A 15,530-nucleotide genomic window follows, 5' to 3' on the forward strand; every position below is an offset into this window, starting at 1 on the left:
GAAAACTAACCACTTTCATGTGGTATTGGACAGATTGAACTTTTTTCTCCTCCATTTGAAAATGTGGACGCACTACTGTCTGATTCCAATCAATGTAAGTCATCAGAATCAGGTAATACACCAACTTATATTCTTGTCTTCATGAAACAAAGGAATCTTTATGTGTTAAACATGCTTTTGTTATCATTAAACACCTTTAACGTGTTAACCAAAACGTCTCTTTCATAAATAATTAAATATAAATTATATATCGATATATAAATGAGGTAGATTCCTTCGACTTGGTCAATTGAAAAGTAGCTCGTCTGCAGAAAAAATGTGGGCACCCCTGTGCTAAACTTTCTGGGTAATACAGATATTTAAACATTAGCAAAACACCGGTATCCTTACGTCCTAGTTTACATGTACTTTTACTTTTTATTCAAGCTTCATTTATCCAGGTTAAAATAATTACAAATAGATTTTCATTTACAATGCAAATCTAGCAAAGAGGCCAGTTACATGATAGAATCTTGAAGTGTAATAATAACAAAACCAACAAAAATGACCACTTCAGAATGCTCTTGACATGTGGCGATAAATGTGTTGAAACATAAATGAATGTTTAAGATGGACAAACACTTCAAGCGTAAAACATACACGGAGAATATCTGCAACTTGTGTACGACAGAGCACACAGGAGACAATAAGGAAGCCTTCAGTAAAGTTTATTTCTATAATTGTATCTACTATTATTAGTTATGATTACTTATCACAGTACAGTTATTTGTATGTGCCGTCATGTAGTGTCTATTAAATCTGTGTGGTACAGTATAACACAAGTAAAATAGCAATGCTTTTTGAGGAACACTTAAATCATTGACAACCAATTCATAAAAACACAAAATGATTCAATGTTAATGAAAAAAACAGGCCTGAAAACATAGCAACTTTTGTCAACTTTCAGAAAAAGCTACCATAAATTCAGTCATTTTAGGCTGCAACAATAAAAAAAAAAAAAGCCAACAAAATCCTGGTCGGACTGAATAAAGGCTTTTTATATCCGTCCGTCCATTTACCGTACCGCTTGTATTAAGACAAAAAACAGAATCCACACTGAACAGGTCACCTGCAGTTGGAGTTGCTCCAATACCAGCTACACCTAATTCCGCTATGTGAACCACTAGACTACCACTTGCAATGCTTGCCTCTGTCAGTATCCATGGTTTTACATTCACAAAGTAAATCTGTTGTGGGCGTAACAACTATGTAGGGAGCATGACAAATCATTTATTTGCGACATGTGAAGTGATTTATATTTATATAGCGCTTTTTTCCCTAGTGACTCAAAGCGCTTTACATAGTGAAAGCCAATATCTAAGTTACATTTAAACCAGTGTGGGTGGCACTGGGAGCAGGTGGGTAAAGTGGCTTGCCCAAGGACACAATGGCAGTGACTAGGATGGCGTAAGCGGGGATCGAACCTGCAACCCTCAAGTTGCTAGCACGGCTGCTCTACCAACCAAGCTATACCGCCCCATGGTGTCAATGTGTCGACTCAATCAAAAGTGTGCCAGTGCAAAGACCTGATATCCTTTGGTGAGAAATCTGCAGCAGAAGCGCGTCGAGATGGACGTCCCGCTTTGGAACACTCGGCCAGTCCCTCCGCACGGAATAAGACTGTCAGTTCGCAGAAGGTCACGGCACGGGTGGAAAGATGGCAACAGCGTGTCTGACAAGGAGACTCCCAAAAGGGCAGGTTCTCATTAGTATGAGAAGAATCACATCACCAGTCAAAAAAAAAAAATCACGATTTCAATGTCACATTCTTCTCAGCCACTCATCAAACCTGATGAGGAATGTTTTAATCCCAATGTTCATAAATAGTATAACTGTACACGTCATTTTAGCGGCATACATGGTTTCCCATGAACAGTGCAAACCTGAAGGTGAAGAACCTGTGATTTAGAATGAGAAGCATTTGATTTGTAACCAAGGTATAAAAAAAGCTATAAAACATATAATTTGTCCTTTTTACATAATTGCAACAGTTTTGTGGGACCTGTACAGAATTGACCATGATCACACACCTGAGCACGTTAGCACAAGCTAAAAATAATCTGTGCTAAAATGCAACAAAAAAAAAAAGGGTTTTGCAGCATTTTTCTCCTGTTATCCTTCCCAATGGTCATTGAGGGAATCGGAAAGTGAATCGCGTTAGTGGCCTGTGAGCTAAATGGCTGATGAACAGTCCTCCAGTTCCTCCATTCACACAGCCCAAGAGTCCTTCTCTGAGCACTCCAACAGATTTTATCCCACTAGCCCCACACCATCACATCATGTTAGTATGCTTTATCCTCAACCACTTTGCTGTTAAGTGAGACACAGCCGTAGGGCAGGATGAGATTTTTTTTTTTTTTACACCCCCATGTTTTAAACAAAGCAAAAAGGTAGAGATCTTGACTTCATAATGGACGGCTCAGCAAACTCCCAACTGCTGTGTGTTGAAACATTTGGCTTTTTTTTCGGCCATCTCAGCTCTGAGCGCGACTCGTGTCGTCCTCTCAATACCTCAGCTGGATGTGCGACATCACAAACCAGAAGGCGTTCAGGTCATTACTTATTCGCAGACAGCAGCAGGTTAATCTGGGAAAAGAAAAGCAGAGCGCTTACAAAGACTGTTTGTGTAGCCTATTTAATGATGCTGCAAGTGAACTTGCTCTCAGCAGAAATGAGAATTGCAACTGCATTATTAAAACATGTGGGTGTCCTTTTTCTCTCTTTCAGAGCAGTGTACCTGCTCCATTGACGGGCATGCGATGATTTGAAGGTCCTCTCCGCTATATTCCTCCTGCAGTAAAGTGTGCAGTCTTTGGAAAACTTGCTGTATATTATTCTGCATGGGAGAAAAACAGGTTTGAAGTCTAAACAAATACAAAGAACAAAAGGGACATCATAATTTAAAGGGGAACGCCACGTTTTGGGGAATTTTGCCTATCATTCACAATCATTGGGAAAGACAAGAACCCATGTCTTTTTAGTTTATTTTAAAGATGATAAAAAACCACTCAGAAGATGCAGCTAATGGGAGTCAACATTGTAGCCTTCAAAACCCTCTAGAACAGGGGTGCCCATTACGTCGATCGCGAGCTACGAGTCGACCGCGGGGGGTGTGTCAGTCGATCTCGAGCCAGGCTTTTACAAAAAATAGACCTAAAAATTAGTGATCATCAATCTTCACCAAGACGTCACTTAAATGACATTCACGGTACCGGAGGGTCTTGTGAGATGACGCTGGCTGCTGCAAGATCATTATTATTAAAATATGACCGAGAGGAAGGCGAGAAACACTTTATTTCAACAGACTCTCGCGCCGTACCTTCCGTCAAAACTCTAAAGGCCGACTGCACATTTCCTATCTTCACAATAAAAGCCCTGCTTCATGCTGCCTGCGCTAACTAAATACAGAGTCTCGGAAAACTGGCGTGCACAAGCGATCCCTCAGAAAGCTGGCGTGCACATCACTTGTGCACGCCAGCTTTCCGAGACTCTTATTTTGTTAGCGCAGGCAGCATGAAGCAGGGCTTTTATTGTGAAGATAGGAAATGTGCAGTCGGCCTTTAGAGTTTTGACGGAAGGGACGGCGCGAAAGTCAGTTGAAATAAAAAGTGTTTCTCGCCTTCCTCTCTGTCATTTTTTCATAATAATGAACTGGCAGCAGCCAGCGTCATCTCACAAGACCCTCGGGTGCCGTGAATGTCAATCAAGCAAGCTACGGAATTTGCCGCCAATGTTTTTTTTTGTAAAGTGTATGGAACCTGGAGGAATTAGATGCCAAAAACCAACCACTTTCATGTGGTATTGTACAGAAAGGACAACTTTTTTTCTCCTCCATTTGAAAATGTGGGCGTAATCATCATTACTGTCTGATTCCAATCAATGCAAGTCATCAGAATCAGGTAATACACCAACTTATATTCTTGTCTTCGTGAAAGAAAGACATCTATGTGTGTTACACATGCTTGTATTATCATTAAACACATTTAACTTGTTTACAAAAATGTCTCTTTCATAAATAAATAAATACAAATGATATATATAAATGAGGTAGATCTCCTCGAGTTGGTCAATTGAAAAGTAGCTCGCCTGCAGAAAAAGTGTGGGCACCCCTGCTCTAGAACAACTTCTAAACCCTCTACTGACATTTTATATACATGCTGCAAGTCTATATACAATGTAGTAACAGACACGTTCTTAACAATATGTTCAATATTTATCGTATTTTGGTCATTTGAATCATTGTCGGAACTAATTCATTGGCACATTTATTTTTGTTTCCATAGCAGCACACGGCTGACTTCCGGCAACAACCCCTTCCAGGTAGAACCACATGAGTGTGTTCTTAACATGGCAGATTTGGTAACAAACAACTAAGATGACAATTTTTGGACAAATGAGGCTTCACAACCTTTTTTTTTTTTTAATCTGAATCTAGGGAGAATGAATTACTGCTTCTAGAAGCCAGCATAATATAAGAATGAGACGTTAGAGCAGACGGAAGCTGAGAAAATGGGGTGAAAGGGACTCGAAGCTGCAAAATGTGCAACTAGAAGCCAAGCTGTTTTGACAGAAATCGAGTGCTTACCCATAATTAACTGGAAAAACCGTCACCAGCAAGCTGGACTAGACAGACAACTATCCCTTGAGTCACACATTATATTGATCATGACACATGCAGCGCGTCATGCGTGTTATTACAACTACAGTAAATATGCTGTCTGGCTAGCTGTGTACAAACAAAACATGAAATGTGGGGTAATATTTTACAGATACTGTTGTAATATGATTGTTCATGTTTCTCAGTCAGTACAGATTGACACTCCATTGCAGAGGTTCTCAACCTTTTTCAGTGATGTACCCCCTGTGAACATTTGTTTAATTCAAGTACAAACCCTGTTTCCATATGAGTTGGGAAATTATATTTGATGTAAATATAAACTGAATACAATGATTTGCAAATCATTTTCAACCCATATTCAGTTGAATATGCTACAAAGACAACATATTTGATGTTCAAACTGATAAACATTTTTTGGGGAAATTATCATTAACTTTAGAATTTGATGCCAGCAACACGTGACAAAAAAGTTGGGAGAGGTGGCAATAAATACTGATAGAGGAATGCTCATCAAATACTTATTTGGAACATACCCCAGGTGTGCAGGCTAATTGGGAACAGTTGGGTGCCATGATTGGGTATAAAAGCACCTTCCATGAAATGCTAAGTAATTCACAAACAAGGATGGGGTGAGGGTCACCACTTTGTAAGCAAATTGTCGAACAGTTTTAAAACAACATTTCTCAACGAGCTATTGCAAGGAATTTAGGGATTTTACCATCTCAATCCGTAAAATCATCAAAAAGTTCAGAGAATCTGGAGAAATCACTGCTTGTAAGCGATGATATTAAGGACCTTTGAGCCCTTTGGCGGTACTGCATCAAAAACCGACATCAGTGTGTAAAGGATATCACCACATGGGCTCAGGAACACTCCATAAAACCACTGTCAGTAACTACAGTAGGTCGCTACATCTGTAGGTGCAACTTAAAACTCTACTATGCAAAGCCAAACCCATTTATCAAAAATATCCTGAAACGCCGCCGGCCTAGCTGGGCCAAAGCTCCCCTAAGATGGACTGATGCAAAGTGGAAAGGTGTGGTCTGACGAGTCCATATTTCAAATTATATTTGGAGACAGAGGACGTGGTGTCCTCCAGAACAAAGAGGAAAATAACCATTCGGATTGTTATAGGCGCAAAGTTCAAAAGCCAGCATCTGTGATGGTATGGGGGTGTATTAGTGCCCAAGGCATGGGTAACTTACACATCTGTGAAGGGACCATTAATGCTGAATGGTCCATACAGGTTTTGGAGCAACATATGTTGTCATCCAAGCAACGTTATCATGGACGTCCCTGCTTATTTCAGCAAGACAAGTGTTAGAACAGCGTGGCTTCGTAAAAAAAAGAGTGCAGGTACTTTCCTGGCCCGCCTGCAGTCCAGACCTGTCTCCCATCGAAAATGTGTGGTGCATTATGAAGCGTAAAATACGACAACGGAGACCCCAGACTGTTGAACGACTGAAGCTCTACATAAAACAAGAATTGGAAAGAATTCCACTTTCAAAGCTTCAACAATTACTTTCTTCAGTTCCCAAACGTTTATTGAGTGTTGTTAAAAGAAAAGGTGATGTAACACAGTGGTGAACATGTCTTTTCCCAACTACTTTGGCACGTGTTGCAGCCATGAAATTCTAAGTTAAATATTATTTGCAAAAAAAAAAAATAAAGTTTATGAGTTTGAACATCAAATATCTTGTCTTTGTAGTGCATTCAATTGAATATGGGTTGAAAAGGATTTGCAAATCATTGTATTCCGTTTATATTTACATCAAACACAATTTCCCAACTCATATGGAAACAGGGTTTGTAAAAAACATTAGTATTGTCTGAAATTGTTCAAGAAAAGTAAAAAGAAGCCTATCTCAGCTGCTCTTGGGCAGAAGGCAGTGGGGTACCCCATGGCCATAACTGATAGACAAACATTCACACACTACGGTCAATTTAGTGTTGCCAATCAACCTATCCCCAAGTGCATGTCTTTAAAGGTGGGAGGAAATTGGAATACCCTGAGGGAGACCCACGCAGTCACTAGGAGAACAGAACAACTTATGCTGTAAATAAGACTAGCGGTAGGATTGAGGAAAGAAGGACTTGATTCTTACACCATACAAAAGTCTCCCCAGTCCTTAAAGCCCCTGAAAGAACATGTACTGCTACAAGTAAAGTAGTCCTAATGCTGTGGTTATAAGCAGGCCTGTGAGCACCCTTTGGGGGAAAAAAAAGAGGAAGATTTCTATTGCCACGAAGAGCTCCAACACAAGCTCAACCATTTTTTTGTAAATCAATATAATAATTCCTGACTTTGTGTGCATTTATACAGTATTTTAGATATATTCTCAACTACCAACCTCTATTGACACATGTCCCATGTATTGAACTGCATATTTTTTGTGTTTTTTAGTAGATACTTTACCAATATTATCATCATTAAAAATATCATGTAAAATTCTATAACACGCATGCAAATAACTCAGAAAACATTTTGATTGGGGAGTAGAGTCTTTTAGTGGGCGAGGTGTTGATGTCTCTTTTTTGCGTGTTGGCGTTTGGGCCGACTGGCGCTGGCCGGTCGCCATAGTCCTGTTGGCGTGTGGTTATCGGTCGCGGTTTTTCAGTCTCTTTGACTTCGAGTGGTGCTGGTTGTCTAGGATTTGTGGTGTGAATGACCGTGGCTGCTGGGTCCCATGCAGGGGGGTGGCTGATGTTGTGACTACTGGCAGCGCATGCATGTGGTGGTTGTTGGGGCTGGCGAACTTGCCGGCTTCGTTCTCGTTTCTTGTCGTGTTGGTTGGCTTGTAGGGTGTCGGCCCGGGCCAGCCTTCGAGCTCTGCCGCATTGTCTTTCACGCCCGGTGTCGTGCAATCGTCTGTGTGCGGGCTTTTTGGGGGTTATCCCTAGGGGTAGGGGGGTGCGCGGCCAGACCTGTGGTGGAGTGAAATGATTCGCTGGTTCTCAGTGGGTGCCTGGCCTGGATCCTTGCCTCGCCGGCCTCAGCCAACTGCAGCCGGGCTGCGTGTCTGGGGCCCCCGATCCCATCATCCACCCCTTCCGGATGCCTTTCTCGGTTTGGGCCTGCTGGGCCTAGTCCCCGCCTATATCGTGGCAGTTTGGTGCGCTGCAAAGTATTCCGCAGTGCTGCAAGTCGGTCAGCTGCTGGGGTAGTGACCTTGTGTGTCAGCGTGTCTGTGATATTTTTAATTTGTAAATGTTTTTCTCTTCCCTCAGGGGGCAGATTCGCCAAGGTTGTTGTTGGATGTTACATCTCCATCGTTGACGTCCAAGCAGGGGGGCTGGGTGGTTCCCGTGGCCCCGTGGCGGGCGGTCGAGCTTTCCGGGAGGGGATTAGGCTCCTGGGGGCCCGGTTGCTGGTGGGCCGGGGGGGGTCTTCCCGTCAGGCTGCAGGGAGTCTCGAGGCCCCTCAGGGCGGGGAAACTCTATCCTGTAGCCACGTCCCCTCGGGTAATATACTTCCAGTCTTGTGACCTCTGTTTACATTCGTCATATCAAAAATATAACTTCTCGCTGTCTTCTAATAAATACTTGAACTACAACTGGTTCAGAAACAATGATCACATTGTAATCATCCAAATATGATTAGCAGCAAAGAAAAAAACTGTCAACATTTTGGCTTGGAGAGCAAACGCAGGCGATAGCAAGTAAGCTAGCTAGAGGATGCCAACTATGCTAACTAGCGAGCTTGTTTCGACGCCCCTGATCATCTCCTAAGAGGAATTGCGAGTACTACGTTCAACACATTTTGTTTAAATCCTATTTTTTTGATACTGTAGTGGGTTTACATAGTTCACCCATGTAATTTGTATTGATAACCTCACTAACAACTTTAACGACGCCCTGCGCGAAACCATTGATAACATAGCACCGCTAAAGTTAAAAAAGGCTCCAAAAAAGCGCACCCCGTGGTTTACAGAAGAAACTAGAGCTCAGAAATTATTATGTAGAAAGCTGGAACGCAAATGGCGCACGACTAAACTTGAGGTGCACCATCAAGCATGGAGTGATGGTTTAATAACTTATAAACGCATGCTTACCTTAGCTAAAGCTAAATATTACTCAAATCTCATCCACCGTAATAAAAACGATCCTAAATTTTTGTTTAGTACGGTAGCATCGCTAACCCAACAAGGGACTCCTTCCAGTAGCTCCACCCACTCAGCTGATGACTTTATGCAATTCTTTAGTAAGAAAATTGAAGTCATTAGAAAGGAGATTAAAGACAATGCGTCCCAGCTACAACGGGGTTCTATTAACACTGACACGATTGTATATACGGCGGATACTGCCCTCCAAAATAGTTTCTCTCGTTTTGAGGAAATAACATTAGAGGAATTGTTACAACGTGTAAATGGAATAAAACAGACAACATGTTTACTTGACCCTCTTCCTGGGAAACTGATCAAGGAGCTCTTTGAATTATTAGGTCCATCAGTGCTAAATATTATAAACTTATCACTCTCCTCGGGCAGTGTTCCCCTAGCATTCAAAAAAGCGGTTATTCATCCTCTTCTTAAAAGACCTAACCTCGATCCTGACCTCATGGTAAATTACCGACCGGTGTCTCACCTTCCCTTTATTTCAAAAATCCTTGAAAAAATTGTTGCGGAGCAGTTAAATGAACACTTAGCGTCTAACAATCTATGTGAAACCTTTCAATCCGGTTTCAGGGCAAATCACTCCACGGAGACAGCCCTCGCAAAAATGACTAATGATCTATTGCTAACGATGGATTCTGATGCGTCATCTATGTTGCTGCTCCTCGATCTTAGCGCTGCTTTCGATACCGTCGATCATAATATTTTATTAGAACGTATCAAAACACGAATTGGTATGTCGGACTTAGCCCTGTCTTGGTTTAACTCTTATCTTACTGATAGGATGCAGTGTGTCTCCCATAACAATGTGACCTCGGACTACGTTAAGGTAACGTGTGGAGTTCCCCAGGGTTCGGTCCTTGGCCCTGCACTCTTCAGCATCTACATGCTGCCGCTAGGTGACATCATACGCAAATACGGTATCAGCTTTCACTGTTATGCTGATGACACCCAACTCTACATGCCCCTAAAGCTGACCAACACGCCGGATTGTAGTCAGCTGGAGGCGTGTCTTAATGAAATTAAACAATGGATGTCCGCTAACTTTTTGCAACTCAACGCCAAAAAAACGGAAATGCTGATTATCGGTCCTGCTAGACACCGACCTCTATTTAATAATACAACTCTAACATTTGACAGCCAAACAATTAAACAAGGCGACACGGTAAAGAATCTGGGTATTATCTTCGACCCAACTCTCTCCTTTGAGGCACACATTAAAAGCGTTACTAAAACGGCCTTCTTTCATCTCCGTAACATCGCTAAAATTCGCTCCATTCTGTCCACTAAAGACGCTGAGATCATTATCCATGCGTTTGTTACGTCTCGCCTCGACTACTGTAACGTATTATTTTCGGGTCTCCCCATGTCTAGCATTAAAAGATTACAGTTGGTACAAAATGCGGCTGCTAGACTTTTGACAAGAACAAGAAAGTTTGATCACATTACGCCTGTACTGGCTCACCTGCACTGGCTTCCTGTGCACTTAAGATGTGACTTTAAGGTTTTACTACTTACGTATAAAATACTACACGGTCTAGCTCCATCTTATCTTGCCGATTGTATTGTACCGTATGTCCCGGCAAGAAATCTGCGTTCAAAGGACTCCGGCTTATTAGTGATTCCCAAAGCCCAAAAAAAGTCTGCGGGCTATAGAGCGTTTTCCGTTCGGGCTCCAGTACTCTGGAATGCCCTCCCGGTAACAGTTCGCGATGCCACCTCAGTAGAAGCATTTAAGTCTCACCTTAAAACTCATTTGTATACTCTAGCCTTTAAATAGACTCCCTTTTTAGACCAGTTGATCTGCCGTTTCTTTTCTTTTTCTTCTTTGTCCCACTCTCCCGTGTGGAGGGGGTCCGGTCCGATCCGGTGGCCATGTACTGCTCGCCTGTGTATCGGCTGGGGACATCTCTGCGCTGCTGGTCCGCCTACGCTTCGGATGGTTTCCTGCTGGCTCCGCTGTGAACGGGACTCTCGCTGCTGTGTCTTGGATCCTCTTTGGACTGGACTCTCGCGACTGTGTTGTATCCATTGTGGATTGAACTTTCACAGTATCATGTTAGACCCGCTCGACATCCATTGCTTTCCTCCTCTCTAAGGTTCTCATAGTCATCATTGTCACCGACGTCCCACTGGGTCATCATTGTCACCGATGTCCCACTGGGTGTGAGTTTTCCTTGCCCTTATGTGGGCCTACCGAGGATGTCGTGGTGGTTTGTGCAGCCCTTTGAGACACTAGTGATTTAGGGCTATATAAGTAAACATTGATTGATTGATTGATTGAATTTTTGTTATTGTTGGAAACTTCCGGTCAAACGGGTTTTCATGAGACACATTGTGATGTTTTGTTGCGCTGAGAAGCCACGGATGTATAGATACTGCTTAATTGCTGAAAAGAAAGCGAAGTCAAACAATTAGCACTATCTTTTGACACTTGTCCTTCGACTCCCATCCTTAGATGCTACAATATTTAATTTAAAAAACGTGGACGTGATATGTTGATATGAAAATGGATGTTTAAAAACGTGGACATTTCCCATGCCTGTATAAGTTATGCAGTACATACAGTTTATGTACTTCTTTGACCTCAACAAATTTGTGCATAATGCGTCAAATTTGAAATGGTCACCTAACTGTACCTACAACACAACCTATGTCACCTCAGTGATGTATGAACAAATATAAGATGAATATCTTCAGTCAATTGTATTACAATAGTGACTAGGCTCTGCAAGTAAAGTGGACATCTAAACTTATTAGCAGGTCTTTTCACTACAGTATTTACAGCACTAAGTCTACAGTGGTTAAATTAAATATGTTAATGATATTGCACAAATGTCTGCATGCAGAATATATCTCCAAATATAACATTGTTTAACTACATAATGGGTGAAGTACACAAACTGGCTTTCCAGAATAAAAGAATGGGTAAAATGTTTTTAAAGAAGCCTTCCTGCTTTGAAAAACGTACCCGCACTGGCTTGAAAAGGATGAACTCTGTGTCTCTGTTGGCCAAGTACAAGGACATGCTCTGCAGTGTGCTCGGCAGCTTGTTCTTCATCACTCGGTAGGTTGCCATCACCAGATCGTTGATCTTTGCTGTAAAGAGAAAGGGGAAATAAAATCAGCAAGAAAACACAAACACGCCCTGGAGCGCACCCAGCAAACAATGAGATGAATTGCAGCACCATGCTGGTGGCCTTTTCATGAGCCCGGAACCTACCAGGCTGAGCCCATGGCTGCTGAGACAGCGTGTATGCTGGGCCGCCTTCAATAGCCATGGTTTTGAGGGCTGCAACCTGAGTGAAAATCAAACAGTAGTTTTGTGACAGCCTTGCAAACAAGCAAAACAAACACAATCTTCTCACTGTGTTGCAGCGTCAAACTGATTAGCTACCAAATCGAACCAATTGTGTTCATTCGACAATTGAACAATTGTTGGTGTTTGCAGAAAAGTGACAATGGAATTTCATTGGGTGGGTGGAGGGAGAAAGAAAAAGGTGGGCAGCAAATGATTGGAAGAAAATTGTATTTGGAAGAAAACAATAGGGGAGCATCACAAGTGCATATGCCAGCTGAATGGAAGACATTGTCTGCAGTTGGAGGCAACATAGAGAAGTATCAATCCAAATGGATTGTAATAAACTTAAAAGCTGAGCGCTGACAGGCAGGACGCTGTGTCTCTGCCTGAGGACATGTCTGGCGGTTACCTTGGTGAGAAAGTCCTCAAGGTTCCGCGTGAAGATCTGAGTCTGCTGCTGAATGAACTGCTCGCAACTGAACTTCAGGTGTCGGTCCACATCCTTCTTGGAGTCGATGTAGTGCTCCTTTATCTCTGGGGTTCCCTGTGGGGCGGAGAAAATGATGCTTTCAAGTGCAAGCTCCCTTGGCAGAAAGTGAATGGCATGTTCAATTGAAAAGAGGACAAAAAGAAAAAGAAAGGAAAACCTCCAACAGGAATTCGAGAATGGCGTTGTGACTGTTAAGCCGGAAGAAATTGGGAACAGCCTTCGGGTTCAGGATTTTGAAGGCAGCGTCTTGACAAAGAGCACAGAGATGAAAATCAGGGTGCAGCATTGGAGTGCCCTCTAGTGGCACAAATTAAATATGATCTTGAGTGAAGGTGGTGGGAGGAGCAAATGTGACCTGTGAGCCAGCAGTTAACCAACATTAAGGTGTTGGATGACACTGTAACTTCCACATTAATTGTTGCCAGTGGTCCATGTCACAGGCACAAGTTGCTTAATGAGCATGGGGATGTAATGAGTGGCTTTGTGGAGTTGAACGCAGACATCGTCAAAAATCTTACCTCGCGTTTTCTTTAGATCCAGCGAAATTTCCTTGATGGCGAAATCAGTGTGAAATGGGGCAATCTGTTCACGCATTATCAGCAAGTGCTTGATCAGGAAAAGCTGCCCATCTATTTGTGTCTAGAGAAAACCAGAGAGAACACTGTTTAAATGCACCGCTTGCGCTGCCAAAGACAAAAAGCGCAGTCTGACTTTCCAGGTTGTTGGGAACAAGGAGAACTCATGCAGGCTTGGAGATGATAAGGAAAGTCAGCTAATTAATAAGTTCTACATAATCGGAGTTGGAAAGAGCCGCGATACTGTGTGGCGGAAAAGAGATATCTGAGGCCGTTTTATTGCTGAGCTGGTAATTAGAGATTGGACGGAGGCAAAAAAGGTACGGGGAGGACACTTGTCTCCTGAAATTGATGTTGCTGCATTAATTCTAAATGTTAGGTTGAAACGGGGCAGGCAGCGCAGATATTAACAGCAAATTTGAAGGTGAGAGCAACCTATAAATAAAAGGAGAGTTCACTGAACAGTCTGCAGAGCGTAATAACGCCGCCATTAAAAATAAACTTTAAATGACATCCCAGCTGCTTTAGTTAAGTACCCCATTGCAGCGGGAAGTTCTAATGAAATAGAATTAGGCGGGAAGTCATCTACAGCATCCAAAGACAGGCATAGGTTTCCAGCTGATTTTAGAATAATAGAAAATTGCAAAAGTACAAAAACTGCTTTTGAGCGAGTGTGCCAAACCTTGTTCTTAAGGATGCTATCAGAAGCTCTCAGCAGGGACTGGATGCAAGCAGATAAGGCTTCTTGAGATAAACCTTGGAAGACAGCTCTCTGGAAAAAGGCAAAATAATGGGGATGGAAATTGAAAAAAAAAAAAAAAAAGACAAAAGATGTGAGGATATTCTATTGTGTTTAAATGGCACTCACGTCTATACATCTGTACAGCTTAGACAAGCAGACCAGTGTCCGCCTGACCGTAGGGTACCACATGCCGTGCAAATCGGCGGGAGAGACTGACGACTGCAGGCGGCTCGCCTCTGGTTTCCCTGCAGGTCCTCATGTAAAAGTGAAAGCAAGTCAGACATGTGATTACAGCACCTGAACTGTTTAATTTAAGGGACATTGACGTGGTAACACATACCAGCATTGCTGTTTTTTCTCCCATCAGGATCTTCGAGCTGAACATCGGAAAACACGGACACCTGGGACGTTTGCTTCGTTTGCTCTTCCTTCAAACTCTGAGCGATTCTCTGGTAAGACGAAGAATGGAACAGAAAAAATGCTTAATACTTAAAAAACACTGAGTATTAGAAGCAGAATTTACAACCAGAGATGCATGTATTTCTGCTGTGAGGATTTTTACAGTCCCTTTCAGCAATGCGGGTTGAGGCTCACCTCCATCATCTCCAGTTTTTCAGGGTAAGCCAGATCCCCCGGGGCAGGCTTGTAGCCTGTGATGTCTGTCTGGATGTAAATGTGCGTCCTGTAGACGAGCCTTTCCTGCACATCCTCCAGCATCTGCTTCACCATGGCGTCAAAAGCCCCCAGTTGGCTGGCTGTTTCAACCAATGCAGAAATAACTTTCACAGCTTTCAAGTTCATTACGGCAGTGTGGCTCGGATGGTAGAGTAGCCTATAAAAACTTGAGGGTTCCTAGTACAAGTACAGCTTGTGTCATCCTAGTCATTGCCATTGTGTCCTTGTGCAAGACACTTCTCCCACCTTACTGCTCTCAGTTGAATGTGAATGAATATTTGGTGGTGGTAGTTGGAGATGCTGTAGGCGCAAATTGGCAGCAACTTTTCTGTCAGTGTACCGCATGACAACTGTGGCCACAAATTTAGCTTACCACCATTAATGTGTGAATGTGGAGTGGATGAATGATGGGGTCTCAATTCTCACTGTAAAGTGCTTTGAGAGTCTAGAAAAGTGCTATCATAAATCAAACCCATTATTATCACAGTATTTTTCGGAGTGTAAGTCGCACCTGCCGAAAATGCATAATAAAGAAGGAAAAAAACATATAAGTCGCAGTGGAGTATAAGTCGCATTTTTTGGGGAAATGTATTTGATAAAACCCAACACCAAGAATAGACATTTGAAAGGCAATTTAAAATAAATAAAGAATAGTGAACAGGCTGAATAAGTGTACGTTATATGACGCATAAATAACCAACTGAGAAGGTGCCTGGTATGTTAACGTAACATATTATGGTAAGAGTCATTCAAATAACTATAACATATAGAACATGCTATAAGTTTACCAAACAATCTGTCACTCCTAATGACTAAATCCGATGAAATCTTATACATCTAGTCTCTTACGCGAATGAGCTAAATAACATTATTTGATATTTTACGGAAATTTGTTAATAATTTCACACATAAGTCGCTCCTGAGTACAAGTCGCACCCCCGGCCAAACTATGAAAAAAAACTGCGACTTATAGTCCGA

The 15,530-nt window shown here is 42.3% G+C and overlaps 1 protein-coding gene across 2 annotated transcripts in view; it reads right to left on the reverse strand.

Annotated features, from left to right (window-relative positions):
* Positions 1-1,800: 1,800 nt before the first annotated feature.
* cog3 (component of oligomeric golgi complex 3) overlaps positions 1,801-15,530 on the reverse strand; it is a 34,290-nt gene continuing 20,560 nt past the window's right edge. The window contains exons 13-23 of one of the 2 annotated variants that reach the window (XM_061879071.1): positions 14,472-14,632; positions 14,218-14,326; positions 14,004-14,122; positions 13,818-13,907; positions 13,079-13,199; positions 12,718-12,806; positions 12,480-12,614; positions 11,993-12,068; positions 11,741-11,868; positions 2,777-2,875; positions 1,801-2,625 (exon numbers count right to left, since the gene is read on the reverse strand). In XM_061879071.1, coding sequence (XP_061735055.1) covers positions 2,596-2,625; positions 2,777-2,875; positions 11,741-11,868; positions 11,993-12,068; positions 12,480-12,614; positions 12,718-12,806; positions 13,079-13,199; positions 13,818-13,907; positions 14,004-14,122; positions 14,218-14,326; positions 14,472-14,632 — 1,157 coding nt within the window. In that variant the 3' untranslated portion in view covers positions 1,801-2,595. Of the gene's footprint in view, positions 2,626-2,776; positions 2,876-11,740; positions 11,869-11,992; positions 12,069-12,479; positions 12,615-12,717; positions 12,807-13,078; positions 13,200-13,817; positions 13,908-14,003; positions 14,132-14,217; positions 14,327-14,471; positions 14,633-15,530 lie in introns of both variants that reach the window. The other variant, XM_061879070.1, reaches the window with a different exon arrangement.

This window comes from Nerophis ophidion, linkage group LG19, assembly GCF_033978795.1.
Source record: "Nerophis ophidion isolate RoL-2023_Sa linkage group LG19, RoL_Noph_v1.0, whole genome shotgun sequence".
NCBI lineage: Eukaryota > Metazoa > Chordata > Actinopteri > Syngnathiformes > Syngnathidae > Nerophis > Nerophis ophidion.